Source organism: Crocodylus porosus, unplaced genomic scaffold (genome assembly GCF_001723895.1).
Source record: "Crocodylus porosus isolate Cpor-Errol unplaced genomic scaffold, CroPor_comp1, whole genome shotgun sequence".
NCBI lineage: Eukaryota > Metazoa > Chordata > Crocodylia > Crocodylidae > Crocodylus > Crocodylus porosus.
In genome coordinates this window covers 29072656-29093663 of record NW_017728917.1, presented here as the reverse complement: position 1 = coordinate 29093663, position 21008 = coordinate 29072656, and the positions used below count along the sequence as shown (strand labels likewise).

The 21008-nt window shown below is 45.9% G+C and overlaps 2 protein-coding genes across 3 annotated transcripts in view; one reads left to right on the top strand and one right to left on the bottom strand.

Annotated features, from left to right (window-relative positions):
• KIAA1257 (KIAA1257 ortholog) overlaps positions 1–17690 on the top strand; it is a 130554-nt gene extending 112864 nt beyond the window's left edge. Inside the window, exons 14-18 of the mRNA XM_019536965.1 lie at positions 491–629; positions 2590–2762; positions 4723–4922; positions 11947–12077; positions 17473–17690. Of these exons, the coding sequence (XP_019392510.1) occupies positions 491–629; positions 2590–2762; positions 4723–4922; positions 11947–12077; positions 17473–17519 (690 nt within the window). The 3' untranslated portion in view covers positions 17520–17690. The remainder of the gene's footprint in view (positions 1–490; positions 630–2589; positions 2763–4722; positions 4923–11946; positions 12078–17472) is intronic.
• The window catches only part of ACAD9 (acyl-CoA dehydrogenase family member 9), a 58701-nt gene continuing 50645 nt past the window's right edge, over positions 12953–21008 (bottom strand). Inside the window, exons 16-19 of one of the 2 annotated variants that reach the window (XM_019536968.1) lie at positions 18499–18627; positions 17236–17308; positions 16167–16290; positions 12953–12963 (exon numbers count right to left, since the gene is read on the bottom strand). In XM_019536968.1, coding sequence (XP_019392513.1) covers positions 16190–16290; positions 17236–17308; positions 18499–18627 — 303 coding nt within the window. In that variant the 3' untranslated portion in view covers positions 12953–12963; positions 16167–16189. Of the gene's footprint in view, positions 12964–15632; positions 16291–17235; positions 17309–18498; positions 18628–21008 lie in introns of those variants that run through there. The other variant, XM_019536967.1, reaches the window with a different exon arrangement.

Genomic DNA, 21008 nt, shown 5'->3' with positions numbered 1-21008 from the left:
GAGGAAATTGTGCCAGAGATATCAGTTCACTTGCTGTAAGTCACCAAAAGAGTCCTTTGTTCAGACAGATTGATCATGCCCTAAAGCCAGCTCAATAGCTGTATCAAGACGCATAACAAAGTCCTTTTCTTAATGTTACAGAAAAAGCTCATATGTAATTAAACAATTCCTTGCTAGCTAGTTATAAAACATGGCCTTTGTAGCTCATTTAGGAGATGTCAGCACTCTGTATTGGTACATATTATATTATAGTCTATCAAGGCTAGTCTTACTGTGAATCAACAATAATAGTTTGAAAGGCAACCCAGAAAGAGGGGAGTCAGAAAAAGAGTCCTGTCCAAGTAAAGTAATATGGTACTTAAACTAGTACCTTGCTAAGGAGGCTTTGATCCTTCCTTCCCTTCAGGTCCTGATGTGATTTTTATGACCACTTCCTGTTAGCAGCAAAACAATTTCTTAAAGAAATGCAACTTTCATTTACAAATGGCAGGAGAACATGTTTGCTAACTTTTTGGAACCAGTGCTGAATCGAGACGCATGGAGTTCGGACAAACGACACCTAGATTTTGACCTATACAAGAAACCACCCGATTACTTCACAGTATCAGCCCCAGCAGACAGTCAGACAGGTAACTAGCTATTCAATTGTCCTTTTTTTTTTAACCTGAGGATTGTTTATAATTGCATGATCCTGTAATTACTCATCTGCAGCTATATAAAGGCACATGTTTCTGCAGCTTCCTATTAAGATATATTCAGTTTAACACTTTGGAAAGCTGTGGTTAAATAGAGGAAATCCTGAAAAATTCTTTGGTCACAAAAAGATAAGTCCAGGCCTCCTGTGTAAGAAAGCTGTGGGAGTCTGAGATCCTGACCAAGCACTACCCATTGGATTGAACTTGTAGCTGCAGTGATTCTTTGCACCTCAGGTCACAGGGGCTCTGGGAGGGGCAGGATTTGTACACGCACAGCATTCCATGTCCACCAGCTGTACAGCAGGGGCATCTGCACAGTGCCTGTTGCCATTCTCCATCCTGAGCATCAGGACTTCCAGTCTTATGTACACTCTTTGAAAAGTTCATTATCACATCTGAAATGGAAGTAAAACTTAGATTGGTTACTGTCACAGAACTGTGGAATCTAGATAATCGCCTTCCTAGAGTAATGAAGAAATCTGCATACAAACTAGCACTTCTTATTCACTGTTCTTCACTAAACTAAAATACATCAAGTCAGGGGTAGTATCTCATGACTGAAAAATAGGAAATTGTGTCTATTAAAAAAATGGAGAAAGAGGGACATATTAACTTGACTTCAATAGTAGGTAAAGTCTTAAAACAGATACTGAAGGAAAGAACACTGAAAGCCATGGAAGTAAATGGAAACCAGATTTGGATTTATCCAGAGAAGATCACATTACACTAATTTAATATCCTTCTGTCATGTGGCAGCAGATGTGGAAAAGGGTGATGTTATAGGTTTAATTTATCTAGAAATAAGCAGAAGTTTTAATACCGCGCCTTGTGGGAAATACCAGCTAACCTAGAGAGAATTGGGATTAATGTTGTAACTGTGTAGGGGGTAAGGCGTTGTCTCAAAAGGAGATTACAGTTGGTTATGATGAAAGATGAGTTATCTGACTGAAGAGTGGATATGAGTGTTGTTTCTCAGAGACTGGTTTTCGACCTATTCTGTTTAACATTTTATCAGCATCCTCTGTATTGGAACGTGATATATCCTCATGGAAGTTGTGGATAACACTAAGATAAGAATGTTAATACCAATACAGAACATGACTTGGTGAATATATAGGAGGTTTGTGGATAGAATTAAGTTTAATTATATAGAGTATAAAGTCATGCACTAGGACTATAAAATGCCTATAAGATTTGGGGTTTGCAACTGAAGACAACTGAGAAAGAGAGAGGGACCCAGGTATATCGGTTGATCATAGGCTGAACTTGAGCTTCCAGCTTACTACAGCTATGAAAAAGGCTAGTGCAATCCTAAGGTGTATTATGTCAAGAATATTCAGCAGCAACAAAGAGACGCTAATACCAGCCATTGGTAAAACCCGGTTAGAATACTGTGCATTGCTGATTAGCACCCCGTTCAAAAAAAATTAACTTAAACTGGAATGGGTTTAGAGAATAGCTACTAAGATGGTTAAAAGGAATGGAGAACCTTATGAAAAAAGATTAGAACTTTTAAGGCTAAAAGGTGGGGGAACGATTACACCTGCTGGAGTCTGTTGAATTACACCTTTTTACTATTAAAGTATACCCTGGACTAGCAGTACACTTGTTATTTCAAATCTGAGCTCCCCCATAGGGGAAGCTGGTATTTCTGATTGTGTGATGGGTTCATCTCTGACTTGGATGGTTTTGCATTTAGATCCTCCCTGTGTGAGGATTGGCTATTATTCGTACTTTAACCGTGCTGCGGTCCAGATGAACCCATGTTAGGAAGTTGTTTGTTTATTTTTGCATCTTCAGAGTAGCAGTCCTTCCTTGCTTAAACAAGCTGTTTCCTGTAACTGTTGCTTTGTGCACTTTTTTCCTTTTTCAATCAACACTTCACCACATGAAGATTCAGTGACACCGGCATTTGATGACACCAAGCTGAAAGTTTACAGGTGCTCCACAGCAGCTGAGCTAACTGCACATGGACCAAAAGCTAGCTCTCAACTGGACAAACTCCAGGGACTTCTGAAAGACGTGCCAGCAAAATACTCACTTAAGCAACCAGGATTGATTTTGGAGGTATTTATTATACACTTCTCTGAGCCACTATGGATACTACTTGGCATTTGCATGTAAGGAGCATCTGCTGTGCTAATAGATAAATCTAAAGTGCTTTAAAAGTATTTGCTTATTTAGCCTTGCAGGATATTGTGTTGAAGTAGACAACATTTTCAATGTTGTTAATTAACATTGCTGTACATGACACTTTAACAGCTTTATGAAACTCCTAGAAAAATTTTCCTGCCAACACATGGCCTGAGCAGGCTTGTTCCTTGTGTGATGGTCAACGATAATGAAAAAAAAGTGCTGGTTATTTTGCTTGTCCTCAAGCAGCCAGTGGAAGGGGGAAGAGGTTTTTTGCAACCTGGGTTAACACCATGAAGATAAATTGTAATATTCTCCAATAAAAGCCAGGCCTCACACCAGTTCTGTTGACTAATAGCCAATATCACATCATAAAGTCTTACTGATTGGCTTTCTGAGGATTGTGGTGCAAGCTGCTACTGAAACACCACAGACCTCCCTCCCCAATCTCACCCTGCAGGATTCAGGGATTTGTATTCATAAATATAAAAAGACGTATGGCCTGCACATAACTATTCTTTTGTTGGATTGATCATATGACCAGTGCCTGCATACAAATCAATGATTCGAACAAGGGAGCAATTTTAAAACTGATTTATTCAACGAAAATGAAAGCTCCATTTTAGCTACAAATGCTTACAAAAAACACACACAGGAACTTCAAGATTGTTTATTGTAAAGCAGAATTAAACCAGGGAAGCCAGTGTTTGTATTAGGTGGACATGCAGCAGCACATGATCAAACGCTCTTCTTTCCTCCAGTTCATGCTATTACAATTTGGGCTCACTAGTACTTTGCTTGTCTTCTCTGTCTTCAGCTGTGCTTAAACTGATGGCTAGGCTGGACTTGTTTTCTACAATTTAGTGCCTAATCCTTTATTTAACTGTATATAAACCATATAAGCCTGATAGAGAAGCAAGGATTTTTATTGGGCCACCTGCATGGCTGGGATGAGACATCCAATAAAAGATATCACCCAGAAAAATCCTTACCTCTTGTGTATTTCCTGACCTATCATGAGTACAACGTCACTCCAACATTACCACAGTCCTATTAGATTACATACTTGAAGTTGGTGCTATTGTACTTATGCCAGTCAGCCTGATGGACACAGCCATATAGGAAAAGTTTAGGACTTCAGCAGAAATAACTCATTTTAGAAATGGACATCTCTAACTTAATTGTCATGAATTACCAGGAATCAGAATCCGCAGTGGAGAATATCAGGCTTTCCCACCCTGCATTATAAAGCAGGACCTAAATCAGTGGGCTGTAGCTACAGCCACTTTGTAAGCACTGAGAACTTCCTTCACACTGCATGCTTGGCCCATATTCAGTGGCATTAGATCTATTCATCTGTATACCTAGCCAGGTTCTGCCCTGTCTGTGAAGGAGGTGAAAGCAAACTTCACTCTTATGAGCTCCTGGCAGATGGACAGGTCCAGATGCAAAGGAAAGCTGCCCAACTCCTTGCACAGACCAGTGCCCAGCTCTATGCAGGGGGCAGGAGGCAGATGGGCCTGGACTTGAGCCTTCCCAGAGGCCCATTTCCAGCTATGGGAGAATGCTGCCACTCCCTGGTGGGATCATGGTTTTTTTCCCCCAGGGCTGGACCCCTCTGAGACTGATCCAGCCTGAGGGGATGCTCCCCCTTGCACAGACATGGGATGACCTGGGTCTTATCAGTGGCTAGGGGCCACTGGCACCAACAGCAGGGTACCCACAAAACTCTTTGAGAGTTTGCCCTTTAGAACCATCCAGTGCAATTATTTATGTACTCTTTTAAGATAACTATCAGTACTGCATAGGTTGCAGCCCTGTTCTGCTTCTCAAGCATAAATCATTCTATGAAACTAATTGTTGTTACTTTGTTTTTATACATTCATATTTCTAGCCTATCCCTGCCCTGTCAGTGTTGCAGAATGCACCACGTGATATCAGTTCTGCAAGCCCAGTGAACAGAACAAGGAGCACTAGCAGTGGATTTGTGCCAGGGATTGAAGAGCAGCATAGTTTGAAGTGGAATGGAAATATTATCCCCTGCCACAACATGGAACATAAGAAGTTTGAAAAGCTCAAAGGAGCAGACTTCAAGTAAGGCACTTAATTAGTTAGCAGGCATAGAATTGGCATAATACCTTATAGTTATCCTAAATGATCCAAAGTCACTTTGCTCTTTAGTACTTCCTATGCGAGTAGTATAATATCCAGCTACTGACACACAGCACAGTAACTTTTATAGTGCACAGCAACACAAACCATTCTGTAATATTTATTTTGCTGGGAAAATTGGAAATTCAGCAGGCCCAAAGTACACTGAACTGTTTGTGGTGTTAGGAAAATGTGTCATGAAGCTCACCTGATATGAAAATGTTCACTTTTATCAAGGGTACGTAGGTTCAGTGCCAAGTACTCAGCTTAATTTAGCAGATGGAAAGCCTGAGAAAGTATTAATATTGATGGAAGCTCTTTTGAAATTTGCTAAAATGAACATGGCAGAAATTAAATTTAAGCTGATTAGCTAATATATTTTGGTTTACCAAAATTTAACAGAGGTTTTTAATAATTAATAGAAGTTAATGGACTCCTATAATTTATGACTGTAAGGGCTGTGCAAAATTTCGACGGATGTTTCGTTTCAAAGGTGTTTCAATGTGTTTTGAGCTCAAAATACCAAAACCGAAATGAAGCACAAGGCTTTGAAACAGCTTTGAAACAAAACGAGGGCACTCAAAATGTTTCAAGAATTTTGAAGAGTTTCGAGTTTTGAAGCCAGGCTTGCAGGGAAATACAAACTAAGGAGTGGGAGGAGGAGAGTGGGAAAGGACTGCTCTGATATTGACTGTGTAGCTGGCCAGTGACTGTGATCCTTCCCTGAGGTCCCTTCCAATTCCTGTGCCCTGGGGGAGGGGTGGAGAAGGAGCATAACAGCATTGTTTGAAATGAGCTGTTCGCTGTGCCTTTGTCAGCTTGCTGAGCTGTGTCCTCCAGCAGCATCAGGAAGGCTCTCACATCCTACTTGCTAGTCGGTTCCTAGCAACTGGGATCCAAACACCCTAATACCCTTTCCTAATCCATTCCTTTTTTCCTAATTTATTCCTCTCTCAAAACCCTCTTTTTGTTTTTGTTATTCTCTGTAATTCTTTCTCCACATAAAAGAAATCTGTGTTTTCCCTGACAGTCTGCATTGACTGGGTAGGAAAGCACAACATATATTACAGAACATATATTTATATATTACATAAATACATACATTACGTTACAGAAATACGCACAGATTTTCCAGCACACCAAACATGAAGCATGCTGGAAAGGCAGGTGGCCACTCTTCTGGCCACGGCAGACAAGGGGGCAGAGGGAGAGCTCTAAGGCCCCACCCCCACCAAAACTTAGATGCAACCTCTTTCCAACAACTAACAGCCATGTTGCTTCTCCAGCTACTGGCACCCAGGAGATGGGAGAAGTGTCTGCATCCCCTCCAGTAACACTTGCCATAATAACAACAACCCCAAGCACCCCCACCATGACAACAACAAGCAGCACCAGCATTACAGTCTTCTCCACCCCAATTTCAATTCCCAGGTTGAGCACTCCAGTGCCAGAGGAAGAGCTGGATCTGGATCTGAGTGCCATAGCAAGGGAAATTCTGGGGAAGAAGGGCGAATCATCTGAGTTTGTGCCCCACACCCTCAAGTTTCCTCTAGAGACAGGTCTCCTTCCCCAGAAGGCACTTCAGAGGAGGTTGAGGTAGAGGTTGTGGAGGCAAGTGGCTCACCTGAGTCTGCTCCTCCTCTTGCTGTGCCTCTGCCTGCTGAGGAGGGGGGAAAGGCAGCATTCGCGCACACACCTGCACCCCAGAAATGAGTGGGTAGTGTGATCTGGGATCATTTTGAGCTGGCAAATGATCCTACATATGCTACCTGCCTGCACTGCTGAGCTAAAACCAGCTGCAAAAGGGAGCAAAGTGCATGAGCACCACGGGGATGCTGATGCATCTCAGCAGGCACCACCCCCTTGCCCTTGTTCCTCCTCAGCCTGGCACCACTGGCAACATGCCCAAAAAGAAGTCCCCCTCTCGCTCGAAAGCCCCCATTTGCCTAGAGCAGAGGCAGGCAACCCTGGAGCTGTGGGGGAAAGGCAGGCACAGAGGGGTAGTGCGTGTTACTACGGCAAGCAGGGCCACCCAGAGCACTGGGGAGATGCTTGCTCTGGACGGTCAGCCCTTCTCCTTAGTTGAGTGGCCAGGGTTCAGGCGGCTCATGGCTCTTGTGGCTCCATCATACTAAGTGCCCACATGCACCACCTTCAGCAGGACGGTGGTGCCCTCCCTGTATGAGGCATGCAGGGAGTACTTGAGGGAGGAGTTGCACAAGGCAGCTCTGCAGGTAGCCTCCCACTTCACCTCAGACATCTGGAGCAGCCAGGGTGGAGATCACACCTACCTCTCCCTTATAGGGCACTGGTGTGACCAGTCAGGCCATCGGTGGGCTCTTCTTCAAGCCAAGGTGATGGATGAGTCCCACATGGCAACAGAGATCATGGGGGCCATGAACCACATGGTGCAGGGGTGGCTTACTGGGCAGAGTGAACTGCTGTGGGGGGAAGGGGCATGTAGCAGGTAGAATTGGAAAGGTACCTGGGGAGTCAGATGTCTGGCAGGTTGTGGCGTGTCATAATTCCAATGTCTATATTGAGTCCATGAGTTTCTGTATACAGGAGGTTGAAGTGAAGTTCATAGGCTCATCTGTGAAAAGTGGTTTGTAAATTCCCTTCGAGTATCAGAGCTCAGAGATTAGAGACAGGTAGTTGGATGTTTGTGTCTCTGATAGATTTTCAGTGTGCTCTCATTCTGGTACACAGTTGTTACTTGGTGTCTCCTATGTATTTTCCATTCGGGCATTTGGTGCCCTGATGGAGACATGTATTGTATTGTGATGATATCTCCCTACTGGAAATATTGTTGGCAGGTTTTGCATGTCTTGTCATGGCATGGTCTGGATCCATTCAGTGTGTTTTGGGCTGTAGGAAGTTGGGTTCTGGTGATGAGGTTAGCGAGGTTCAGTGCTTGTTTGAATTTACATGCCACTTTTCAAAGACAAGCCTATGAACTGCACTTCATCAACCTCCTAGGTACAGAAACTCAAGGACTCAATATAGACATTAGAATTATGACACGCTACAACCTGCCGAACATCTAACTCCCCAGGTACCTCTCCACTTTTACCTGCTACATCCCCCTTCCCCCCTACCCCAGCCTCCCTCACGCCCCGATACCTCTATTTCCATTTTCACTGACTGGCTTTCTTCCCTGCATTGCATGCCAGCCTCTGGCTTCTTTACTATTCTTTCCATCCAGAAAGAGCACACGCACCAACTACAGGTGCTTCCTCAGTCTGAGGAAGGGTTTTCAATCTGAAAACTTAGTAAGATATATTTCTCCAACTATTCAGTTGCCCTATGACAAGATATGAGATTGACCCAAAGAACCTCGTCTGCCATGTCCTTAGATCAATATGGCTACAAGCTACATCCCTAGCACCTGTCCCTGGTCAGCTGACTGGAAGGAGGCAGGAGCCTGGGCATATCTAAGCCCCAGGGCTGGGGCTGGCAGGGAGAGTTCTCTGGAAACTGCTGGAGAAGCAGCTCCTGCAGGAAATGAAAGAAACTGTGACAGTTTGGCTGCCTGAGATGCTAGTGCTACTGTGCTGCTTACCTGTTGTTATTTAAAGTGGTGGACCAGACTGAGGCTGTAGGGGAGGAGGAGCCCTCATTGGGGTGTTATGTAGAGTTTCCAGAACCAGTGAGGGTGCAGTGACAGGGGCATAGAGAGCCCAGCAACAATAGAAGGTAAAGCGAGACTGAGACCTCATTACAGGGGTGATAGCAATATACTATTTGCAAGGCATGGGGCATGGTAAGGGATGGTTGGAGACACACAACTAGCCCATAAGGCTTAGGGTGTCCCCTTGAGGCACCTACTTAGAGCGGGTCCCAGAAAGGGGGTGCAAGAACATACAGGGTTTAGTGGGGTCCATTAGGACCATGACTAAGCTGAAGCTCGAGGGCAGCCTCCCTATCTATTATCTTTTTCGATAAGACATGGTGGCAGGTGAAAAGGGAAGATGCCCACAGGGCAGAGCTGGCACAGTCACAGGGCCCTAAGGGTATCACAACCATTTCTAGGGAAGCTACTCTGTAACAGGTGAAGGGGTTTCAGGGAAATTGCACTTTATCTCCTTGAAAGCTGGCAGGCTTCATGGCCTCAGAAGGGGTTAGCATCCCTGCTGTTTTAATCCCACTCTCCGTTAATACACACACAAAGTCACAAATGTCATGAGTTTTGCTCTGAACAGTTTGAGGTGCAGTTTCCCAGAAACCCCTGCACCTATCACCTTGAAAGGTAGCAGGCTTAATGACCTCAGCAGGGGCTACTACCATGCCTGCTGTTTTCATCCCCCTGTGCCTTCACACTCACACATAATGAGTTTTGCTTTGAACACTCTGAGGTACTGTTTCCCAGAAACCCCTACATCTATCTCTTTGAAACATGACAGATTTCATGGCCTCAGAAGGGCTACAATCTCTGCGGTTTTCATCGGTAAATCTAAAATCAAACAAAACATTGCCATTTTGCACAGCCCTAATGATTATATGTGCAAGAAATCAGTGTTCTATTCCAACTTTATCTTTACTTAGTTCCTGTGTGACCTCAGCCCTTTGAGTACATTTATTCCAGGGCTGGGCAGTTATTTTCCCTGGAGGGCCACTTAATGATTTTTGGTGAGCTGTAGAGAGCTGCAAGGGTAGCCCTGCCCCTTGACAGGTGCCACACCCCCTGATTGCAATCTTGGGACCAGAAGTCCCACCCCTAACCCCTTCCATTTGCCACCAGAAGTCACTTCACCCTCCACCTGCTTTGCCCCCAGATGTATTCTTTTTTTTTTGGGGGGGGGTGCCATCTTGGAACCAGAAAAAAAAAACCCGAATCATATACTAAAAATCAAACATCTACTATAATATATTTTTATTTTATTTTAAAAAATGTTTTTCCTCATTTACATGTGTTTGCACAGTGTATATAGAGGTGATTGCATAATAGCTCAATATAAAGTTTTATTCTTGTATACTGTGTAGGTGGGGTTTGTGAAGGGGTGCAGGGGTGTCTGTGTGGGGTTTGGTGCATCTTGTGAAGGGGTGTGGGGGTTTGGGGGTATGAGATTTATGGGGTAGTCTGTGGTAGAGTGGGCATGGGGTTTGTGGGAGGGCAGGTGGGGGGGTTGCATGGGTCACTGTGGGCCCCACACCACACGCCCCCCCCATGGTGCACAGCCCCTGCTGCCAGTAGCAGCAGAAGGCGGCAGGCCCTCAGGGTGCTCCTGGGCCAGCTCCCTGGTGATGCGCCACTCTGGTCAAATACTGGGAGCTGCACATGGTAGCACAGAGCTGACCTGACCCAGTGAGCTGGTGCATGTCTTCAAGCCTGACCTGCTGTTACTGCTGGTGCCAGGGTGTGTGTGTGCTGTGGTGGGGGGCCACACCCACCCACAAACCCCATCCTCACCTCCCCCACCAGCTATCCAGTTATGTGGCATCACACTTGGTGCCTCTGCACAGGGCTCCCAGATGGAGTGCCGGGAGCCCAAGAGGTGGAAGCACAGAGCCCGCCAGTTCAATGGCATGCAACCGCTGAAAGCCTACCTCCCACTTGTTTTCAAAGAGGCAGCTGCAGGCAACAACAATAATTGTTTCCGGAGGGGCCTTGTGGACCAGAGAGGCTGGCCTGGCGGGGTGGATCTGGCCTGTGGGCTGTATTTTGCCCAATCCTGATTATTCAGTAGAAAGATAGGAGTAAATCACCAGTCCTTCATGATATTTTTACAAATAAACCAGAAGCTGTGGGACACACTGAAGTATATTCTGCAGTGCCAGGTTTTTTGTGTTTTGTTTTGTTTAAGCGCATATTTCTTCCAACCTGCATTGGAACAGGAAGCAATAGCTGCTGAAGGTAAATATCTATGCAGCTTAGAATACAAAGCTAAAAAATGAACAGAAAAACAGCTTGAATAATACCTGTTACTTTCATTCATTGAATCTATGTGATCAAATCTCATTATAAATTTAAGGTTTTAGCACTGTGTGCAACTTCAGTTGCTTGCACCTAGTTTTCAGTATTAGCTACAATTACTGCTATAAAACCTTCAGAGAGTGCAAGACTCTACTGTGTAGCTTGCTTGCCGAAAACTACATTGTTATACCTGGGAGAGTTGTGGGTCTCAACCTCCAGGCGTACAGACCAAATGTGGCCTGCGGAGCCATTGGATCTGGCCTGCGGTGCTCCCCACAGGTTGAGCAATTTGGTGGCAAGAGAGCAGTAGCCATTTATACGCCTACCCTCCCCCTGCCAAATTCCCAAACCCTATGCCCTGCATACCTAGTCATAGCCAGGCTGTGCCCCTGCTTCTCCCTGTCAGGCTGGGCCATGCCCCACCCTTTTCCCCATGGGGCTGGTTTGGGACTGGGCCATACCCCCTTTTTTCCCATGGGGCCAGACCAGGCCTGCTGCCCTCCATGGGGTCAAGCCCCCTTTCCTTCCCACCACCCCCTTGGGCGAGGCTGTGGCCAAGACATGCCTCTTACCTCCCCTCCCCTCACTGAGGCTGAGCCATGTCTCTATGACCCTGGCCAGGTCATGTACCTCCTTCTCCCCAGGCCCCATCCCCTTACCAGATCCAAGTAAAGCCACCTTCTTCCCCACTGTGGGGCCAGGCTCAAGCTGCGATACCCTCTACCCCCCTCCTGATGACCAGATGGTGGTCACCATGCCAGCCCCAGTTGCTGGATCTGAATTACAGTGGGACCCACAGTTAGACCAGGCACTGCCCTGCCCCTCTGGCCTGCCAAAGGAAAAGGTTCAGCACCACCAGTTCATACGATTTGTTGTATAACTGAGAGCAACTGTATAATTAAAAAGAACTATTGTATCAGTTCTCATGGCATAGGATAGGCAACAAGACCTATGCATTTGAATGCACTACTATTTACATTAAAATTAACAAATCCCTTTTTATTACATACACATACACAGGTTTGATTACACTAAACAAGTGTTTTTCTTCAGGTTGCACTGTTATGCACATTCGTTTCTCTACAAAAGACTAGTGAAGGAAGGAAGGGACAGAACTAACCTTGTGCTACATCAAGACACCTCCAAGGACGAGGCCACAGCTCCAGTGAATACACAGGATTCAGGTAACTTAGGAGACTCAAATACAGTGGACAAAAGGGGATTGACTGCATCAAGCTGCAGATGCAGTCTCAGCTAAGTAGTGAATGGAACAGTAGTTTCTGAAACTCTATATGTAAATGAAAACAGCCTGTCAAAAGGAAGGGAGGCAGAGTAGATTTGCACCTTATAGATTAAAGGAGTGGAGCAGGGCTGTAAAAAGAGCAGAGATGGAGCGTCCCACAGGAGCATGGGCACTGTTCCCCCCCCCCCCGCGAGCTTGGTGGCAAACCCAAAAGTGGACTGGAACTACTTCCAGACCACTTCTGGGTCTGCGAAGTGCACTGAGGGACCCCCTGGAACCCGCGCCTCGGCTTGGCGATTGTGTCCCCAGACCCAAGCAGCACCAGTTGCAGAGGCGGGGGTATGGGGGGAGGCCCCCCAGCGTGGTCCCCGGTGGACCCAGAAGTGCTTTTGATCCACTTCTGGGTCTGCTGCCAAGCATGCTGGGGACCCCCCCACATTCCTGTGGGACTCTATCTGCTCCACCGTTGCAGCATTCACAAGCTGCCTGGTACCTTGACGTATGTAGAAAAACCATTTAAAGCTGGGTCTATGTCCAAATCATCAAATCTTTCCAAATCTCTCCGAATCAATTGGGAGGGTTCTGATACGATTTGGAGAGATTAAAGGGTCTCCTGCTTTGATTTGGATTTAGAGACTTGGCCACCTAATCGGGCCGAATCCCTGCCAAATTGAATCAGCAACCGAAGCTTTACACAGCCTTACTAGATAAATGCAGTAAGAAGGATATGCTGGTAAGCGGATGGAGCTACACCCTTTAAGAGGAAGAATCATGGAGTGCAGAGTGCTTAAGCAGTTAGATTATAATGAACCACAAAGTCACTGTCTCTGTTTAGTCCCTGCTTTTTGGTATCTAGTGCTGAATTTTTGTTCCTAGGCCAGGCTTGAATGTGTTTTTGTAAATTTCTCCAGTACAAGTCTGAGAGAGTAAAAAGTGAGTGGCTGTTTAGTGAAAAGTAATCTCCTATCTGTGTTTGTGTGTCTCCGCTTTGTCTTTTTTGCTGTGTTCATTCATTCTGGACCAGTTTTTGTCTGCTTTTACCCACCCACTTTCCATGAGGGCATTTGGCCACTGGATGAGATCTATCACATCTGGGCTAGACATGTGTTGGATCTGTGGCATCTGATGGCTTTGTGGTTAGACTGGCTATGACTGGTTCTGTATTTGTTAATACAGGGAGAGGTCGTTAGTTAGCCATGTTTGCCCGAAGTCATGCAGAAGGAAGGGGAGGAAATGCAGTTTATATACCAGTGATTCTCAACTACGGTGCTATAGTATCCTGGGGTACTTTGAAATCCTTTCAAGAGTACTATATAGGGTGTTGTGCACTGTTAGGTGAACAGACATGATTCCATAGTGTGAAAAACATTCTGATTTGTGGACTTTCTGCATGCTTTGCAACACAAGAATTTGTTTGGTCTAATATTTTTCTGCCATCAAAACCTCCTTTCCTCTGCACCGGTGTTGACCACGGCAGCTGGACATAGCTCTGTACTCCCAGCGATCCAACAGTTCAGACAGAGGTTTAGTAAAATTGGAAGACTTTTACTAAAAAACCCTGCAGCCCCTGTCTGTTAAGCCTGAGTGACATATTGAACATTCAACACAATACAGTGCACTTCAAATCAGTTTTACAAAGGGCACCATTCAGGAGAATCATTTATGGGATGGAGATAAACTCCTGGACCCTAGCCAGACACTATGTGATTGACAGGTACAACAGGAACATTTTTTCTGAGGAGCCCACTTAGGGATGGGTGAACATGGCAATACTTGGCTTAGACTAGTGATGCTCACTCACTGGTTTCATTTCTACATGTGCTTAACTGCGGAGTAGACCAATTAGCTGCAGAATAAAGCGTCACTATCAACACATGCAATAGTATTAGGCTGTGCTAAACTAATTAATGCCACAGGTTTAATACCAGGGTAATTTACTGCAATTAAATGCATGTTTAGACACCGACCGTGGGCATAAATTGTGCCCCATCAGCCCAGCCAGCCAGGGCCAGACTCCTGCCTGCTGCCTAGGGCTACACAGCTCCACACTTTCAGCACCCTCATGTCCCACCTAGGCCCAACACCGCTACCTAGGGCTGACCCCTGGTACCCCTGCCAGCTTGGGTCTGCTCTGCCAAGACTCAAATTGCTGCTGTCCTGGGCACATGTGTAGATGCTGTACCCAGGAGTAGTTTAATGATTAACTGCATGTGTAGAGGCATCCACTGTGCATGGTTAGATGTGCAAACACCTACACCTGATTCAGCCAGTAACCACAGAAATTTCAAATAGGAATCCAGAGTGTCAAAAACATTCTGGCTTGTTGTGGTCTTTTGGAGTTATCTGTAATAGAATAATTGTTCTGCTATTTTTCTGTAGTCAGGAAACAAGTGATAGCTAAGACTTAGCATTTTCTGAACCTTAAGCTTAAGAAGATTGAGAGGCATTGAGCTAGACCTTTTTCCATGCCTGACTCTCCCACCCATTTGAGACAGCAGTCTAGTAATGCAAGCTTTCCCAGTGCTAACACTGGATATATTATGATTTTCCTAAATATAGTACTATTTCTGTACAAGACAATGATCTAGTGTATACAGGCCAACGACTCTCAGAGTGCTGCAGCACCCTGGGGTGCCTTGAGATTAGTTTAATGGTGCTATGGGTGCCACACATTTAGGACTCTTCAGTGTACAAACATGATTTACAAGATGAACCCAGAGATTTCAAAGCGAATCCATATTTGCTGTGCTCTTTCAGTTCTTTACAATAGAAGAACTCTTTATTTTTTGTAGTCAAGAAACAAGAGAAAGCTAAGAGCTATCATTTTCCTAGGGGTGTCTCACATATATACAGGTTGAGAACCACAGGATAGATGTAAATTTTACGTAGACTATTTAGCATGACAACTGTAAAGCTCTTAAACAAGGGGTGGGTAACTATTTGGGCAATTATTTCTCCCCCCCCCCATCCCTCCCCAACAGCTCACCAAAACTCCTTATGTTGTATGGGGCCATGGGTGGGTAAGGAATGGGAGTCAGGAGTAGGATGGGCTGGCAAGGGTGGTATCATAGGGCAGTGACAGCACTGGACAGGGCCAGGGCAGAGCTATGATTCATTGCCCACATGCCCCCGCAATGGGCACTGGTTCCATGGGCAAGGGTGTGCAGGGAGCAGATCGTGGCTCTGCCCCATCCCAGCCACCCAGCAGAGCACTCAGGCCCATATGGTCCTGTCCCCCAGCAGTGGGTGCAGGACAAATGGGTCAGGGTGCCTAGGCAGCCTGGCTGGGTCCAGCAGCAGCTTCCGAAAGAAGCTGCTACCACTGGGGTTGCTGGGAAATGGAGTCCAGTTGCCACACCACCCCAGCCCTGCTGCATGCCTGGGGGGAAGCCAGACAAGCTGCACATGCCACAGTCCAGGCTGCCTCCTGTGCCCGGACCGGGCCCGCAGGCCATATTTTGCTCACCTCTGCCTTAAATCATTTGCAGAAATTCACTAGGCTCAGAAAATGTTTATTATAAAGTTAAAATAGTGCTTCAATACCTTGCATGTGGTTTGTTAGGTGACAGGTCTTTCCTTGCTGTAATATGTTTCCTCAGTAAATAAGACAAAGCATTTACCTGATACGGTTTAAAGATGCATCAGTATTCACAGAGTTTACCAACAAATCTTCAAAGGTAAGAGAATCACTTTGGTCTCAGATTGGAGTGGCGGGGAGGGTAAATCAAGCAGTGCCTTTATATTACATTTCCTTTGCCAGGACATGAAAGTCAAGTATTGCTATGTTCATTCAGATCAGATGTTACCATAATTCGAAAAAAAAAAAAAGAATCACCCATAGATGCTGCTTGATTTTGGTTTTTAATGTGGTCTGTTTACACACGAGGCAGTAACATTTTATTTTTATTTTTACAAATTTGTTCAGATGGTAACACATTTTCCATTAAGAAAGCCTTTTGCTTAAAACAGTCAGACACATGGCTGAGAACCTGAACCAGAGAGGAGTAATACCCCAGCCTTTTTCAGTCACAGGTTTGTCTGTTATGTTTGTGATTAGAAAGTCCTGTCAAATGGATAGGAACAAGTATATGCTCTTTTTTCCAACACGCACCTTGCAACTTTTTTAATGCTGTTGTCCGTATTTTCATCAGAATCTACGGAAAAGATAGAAAGAAGTTAGCATAATTCTTCTGTTCTTAAAACACAATGGGCAGATACTGCTACCATTCTTTCCAAAAGAGCCCCTCAAACATCCAAATACAACTGCCTGTACCAATGCCTGCCCCATCATCATTTCTGCTAGACAATGGGGAAGCCAGGAAGTCTCAACTTTAATTCAACTGCAATTAGCATGCTCCAGAGACTGGAAGGGTATGGACTCCCCTAGGCTGCATTTATGAGATGGTACACTAGAGCAGCATCTGTCTGAACACTGTTTCAGCAGTCTAGATAGAACTGCAGTTCCACTGAAGTAAGCAATCTGATGGATTAGTTTTGGCTTTCTAAGATGCCATTACTGTTGAAGAGGTAATAGATTTATTTTAACTGGCCCCCGAGACAGACACTCAAATGCTTGGTCAGTCCTGGGTATCTAATTCTCTTTAAGGGATACTACTTATTATATGTTAATTTATTACTGCCAATGAAGGAGAACTATGCCTAGGTGTGCACTTTTGTTATGGCCCTTTGCCAAGTGATGGATATCAGCTGCAGTAAAAATGAGACTTGAGAGTTCAAAATTTTAAGCAAACTGTTTAGAGTCTAGGTGAACGTTGGTATAGCAGAACAGCTAGTCTGCCTACAACTGATGCCTTCAGACTTTCTAGAAGCTCAGTCAAAACCTTAAGGCCCAGGCCCAAAAGGGCAGCTCTCTCTCAACAATTAATTCTGCAAGTAGCAGATAAGGCAGAGCAAAATTTTCACGTTGCTTTAAAACCACAGCAGTGCCAACACACTGAGAACTCAAGCTATTTGAATGCTTCTTGTTACAGCAAGAATTACCACACGGCACTATTAGAGTTTCATATATACCTTAAGCCTCCTAATATATCATTTCCTTGCCAATGGTTTACTTAAAGGTTTGGAGCCACAGAACTTACATGTTTCTAACTCAGCTAGGGCATAATTATTTTTGAAATATGCCTCTTTGCAGAATAGGTTTGTAAGAAGCACCTGACAAAACAAGATCCAGAGAGAAAGGTTTGTTAGTATCAAAATATAAAAGTTTCCCCAACAGAATAATATGCTACCAACTCAATGTCCAACTGGTCATATTGTTGCTTCCCCTGTTAGTTAAACCTACTGTGCAAGTTTTAATGGTTTTCATTTTTCTACAGCAACTGCTTCTTATAAATTGAATGACCTATGTTTGAAGACTAACTAGAAGATGGTCCTCAGTTACAAGTCCAGAAATGATTTCCAAAGAAGTGTCAAGTTTCAAGGTCATTAAAGAAAGGTTATTTACTCTAGGTCTACTGCTCAATTAAGTCGCTATTTTTTCTCCATTCAACAAAATTTTTTTTCCAGAAATGATTAAATCAATTAGACACCCTGATGTGCCTGCCAAGGCTGTATTTTCTAATGACAGTTTGAGTAAGGTTGTATGTTTATGCTGCCAATTAAGCATGGCACTAGCCAAACAATTATGAACACACACACTTAGGCAGTTGCTTTAATAATTGATTAAAAAAAAAAAAAATCAGCACGGGGACACAGCAGTCATGACTTAATGTCCACAGAAACTGAAGGAAGAATTTACCTCATTCTCATTTTTCTTCCTTGTTTGTCTCTTAATAACCTCTAACTGTATTTTCAGGTTTACTAAATAATTGTTTTCAATGTATTTCATGTTGAGACTATTTTTATGTCAGTAAGACCCAGATGAAAAGCAAGGAGACCATGCGCCTGTGAAGGCTGAGACAGATATATACCATCTGCCCATTTAAAAATGCCTTCTTATGAATGGAAAATTCAGGTCCATTGCATGAAATGAGCACATTCTTGAGTTGAGGTTAACAGTTGGCTTGTGGTGGTTTATGGTCAACTTGAAAAGGAATAAAAATACATGCAGGCTGGAACAGTTTACAAGCACTTTCCTGTCATGCCAATCGCTCAGCACCATCGTTCTGATGGGGCAGGATCCCTGGTGTCAGCATTTCTGAAACAACATTCTGCACAGGGACTGGGGCTCGACACACATGCAGTGGTTACCTTGATCCTTTTACAATGGGCTTCTGAAATTAAGGTGGGGGCTGGGAGAGAGATTTTTCCAAGAAGAACTTTGGTTTGTAAAAACTCCTTAAGATGATATCCTTCTAGTAGTCTAGCACACCGTCAGTGACATAAAATACGAGTACACTTACTTCATGGTCATGATTGCGTAGACCAATACTGATTGACCGACTAGCCCTGGAAATAGTTGCAGTCATCGCATACAAATGAATGACAACATCTGCCACTTTCTTCAGAACCAGCTGCTCATCCACTATAGTCTAAGACAGGAATGATCCAAAATTAATTTAACAGCTTGTATATGATTTCAAAACTAGTTACACTGTGATAGCCACCTAACAATACGGTTGTGGGCTTCATTAAGGAATTCATGCTTTTGTGACTGGTTTCCTTTTTTAGTACAGCCAGTCAAGCTCTTTCAAAATTTATGCTTGTTTTCCCAGTTTCTTCACATTTATTATTTTTATTGCTTAGGAATAGGTGTCAGACAGGGCTATGAGCTACATCAGGGGTTTTGAACCTTTTTTAACAAGTGTACCCCTTTGGTCTCAAAGTTTTGGCTTATGTACTTTATATTTTTTCTTGTCTGTAAGGGGGGGGGGTGCAGATTGAGGCCCCGCGGTGAGGGAGCAGGGCAGGTGCTGCTCAGCTGGGGCAGGGCTGGAACGGAACGCCAAGCGGCTTGTCCGGGGGGCATGGGGAGGTGAGCGGTTCCCGATGCTATGCACACCCCAGCAGGGCATGGGGGCATGTGCCCTCGGATTTGTATGCAGGGTGAGGGTGGGCTGCTACTGCAGGGCAGGGGGTAGACTGAGGCCCTAATGGTGGGGAGGGAGTGGGGCCGGGACAGGGTCAGGGGCTGCCCAGCTGGGGCAGGGCACAGGACTGAACTGCATGGGGTGGGTGGGGCGGGTTGTGGGAGAAGGCTCTTGCTGCTACACACGCTCCAGGAGGGCATGGGGGCACGTGCACCCAGATCTCCGCATGGGGCATGGGTGGGCTTCCGCCGCGGGCTGGGTGGCGGCAGTGCTGGGAGGAGGGTTGAAGGGGGGGCTATGGCAAATTCTGGACTGGCTGCAGCCCTCCCCCACAGGTCCCCATGGTGAAGGAGGGAGTGGGGCTGGAGCAGGGGCAGACACTGCCCAGCTGGAACGGAACACAGTATGGAGCCACAAACGGCTCATCTAGGAGGCACAGGGGATGGTGGCTCCTGCTGCTGCACCCTCTTCCAGCACTGCCGCCACCTGCCCCGAGTGTAGCACAGCCCAACCCCCCTGCTCGGAAGAGCCTGGCACTGCCTCCCAGCCCACAGCACCAGCCTGCCATCTCCCCCATGCAGATTCTGGGCACACAGCCCCCATGCCCTTGGAGGGGGAAGGGGCAGGGGGAGGGGAAGGCTGCACCGGGCTCTTCCCAGCAGTTCGGCCACACTGTGCTTGGGAAAGGTGGCACTGGGAGGGAGGTTTGGGAGGCAATGGCAGATTTTTAGGTGCCTGCAGTCCCCCTCCATAGCTCCACTCCCAGCACCACTGCCACCCGCCCTGAGTGCAGCCTGGCCCAGACCCCTGCCAGGAAGAGCCCAGTGTGGCCCCAGCCTGCCATGCCCTGTGTGCAGATGCAGGGGCACATGCCCCCCCCCATGCCCTTCCAGGGTGCACGCAGCAGCAGGAGCTGCCCACCCCATGCAACTCAGTCCTGTGCCCCACCCTACCAGGGCAGCCCCTTCCTCAGCCCCCCTCCCCACACAATAAGCTTACCAGCTAGACCTGGCTGCTCTCCACGTGGCCACCTGCTGCACTCAGAGTTCTGCATACCCCCTACAACCCTTTTAAGTACCCCTAGGGGTACACATACCCCCAGTTGACAACCACGGGCCTGGATCTTCAGAAAGACTTAAATGCTGAAGCCAAAAATTTAGAACTGCAAAAGTCTGCAGTTAGCCCCTGTGTTTGCTTCTCCACAGGCTCTTAAGTTATTTGCCCAGCTAGGGGCCACTCACACTTCAACCCAATTAATATCCGAAGATGAAAATGCCTATTCCTTATGCAGGGCCCAAAGTGGCACATGAGAGACTTGCCAGGGCGAACTCACACCTTCACATTCAACCTCCTCTCTGTTGTCTGCTGCTGGGCCACTGAGAACAAGCTGCTGTTTATAGCCTGCTTCAGGCATTGCTTGGAGATCACAAGAAGAGTTCTGCAGCTCACAATAAATCGAAACCAGAGAGGACCTGGGCCAAAGGTTAGCAAGGAACTAGTTAGGGAGCTTCTGGAGGGGCTGGACGTATTCAAGTCAGCCAGCCCGGACGCTCTCCACCCTAGAGTCCTAAAGGAATTGGCCGAGATCATTGCAGGACCCCTGGCACGATTTTATGAGCGCTCGTGGTGCTCTGATGTGGTGCCAGAGGACTGGAAGAGGGCCAACGTGGTTCCCATCTTCAAAAAGGGGAGGAAGGAGGACCCAGGAAACTATAGGCTAGTCAGTCTTACCTCGATCCTAGGCAAACTGTTTGAGAAAATTATGCTGGCACATATCCATGAGGAGCCAGCTGGGAACTGCATGCTTAGGGGCAACCAACACGGGTTCATCAGTGGCAGGTCCTGTCAGACCAACCTGGTGGCCTTCTACGATCAGATTACCA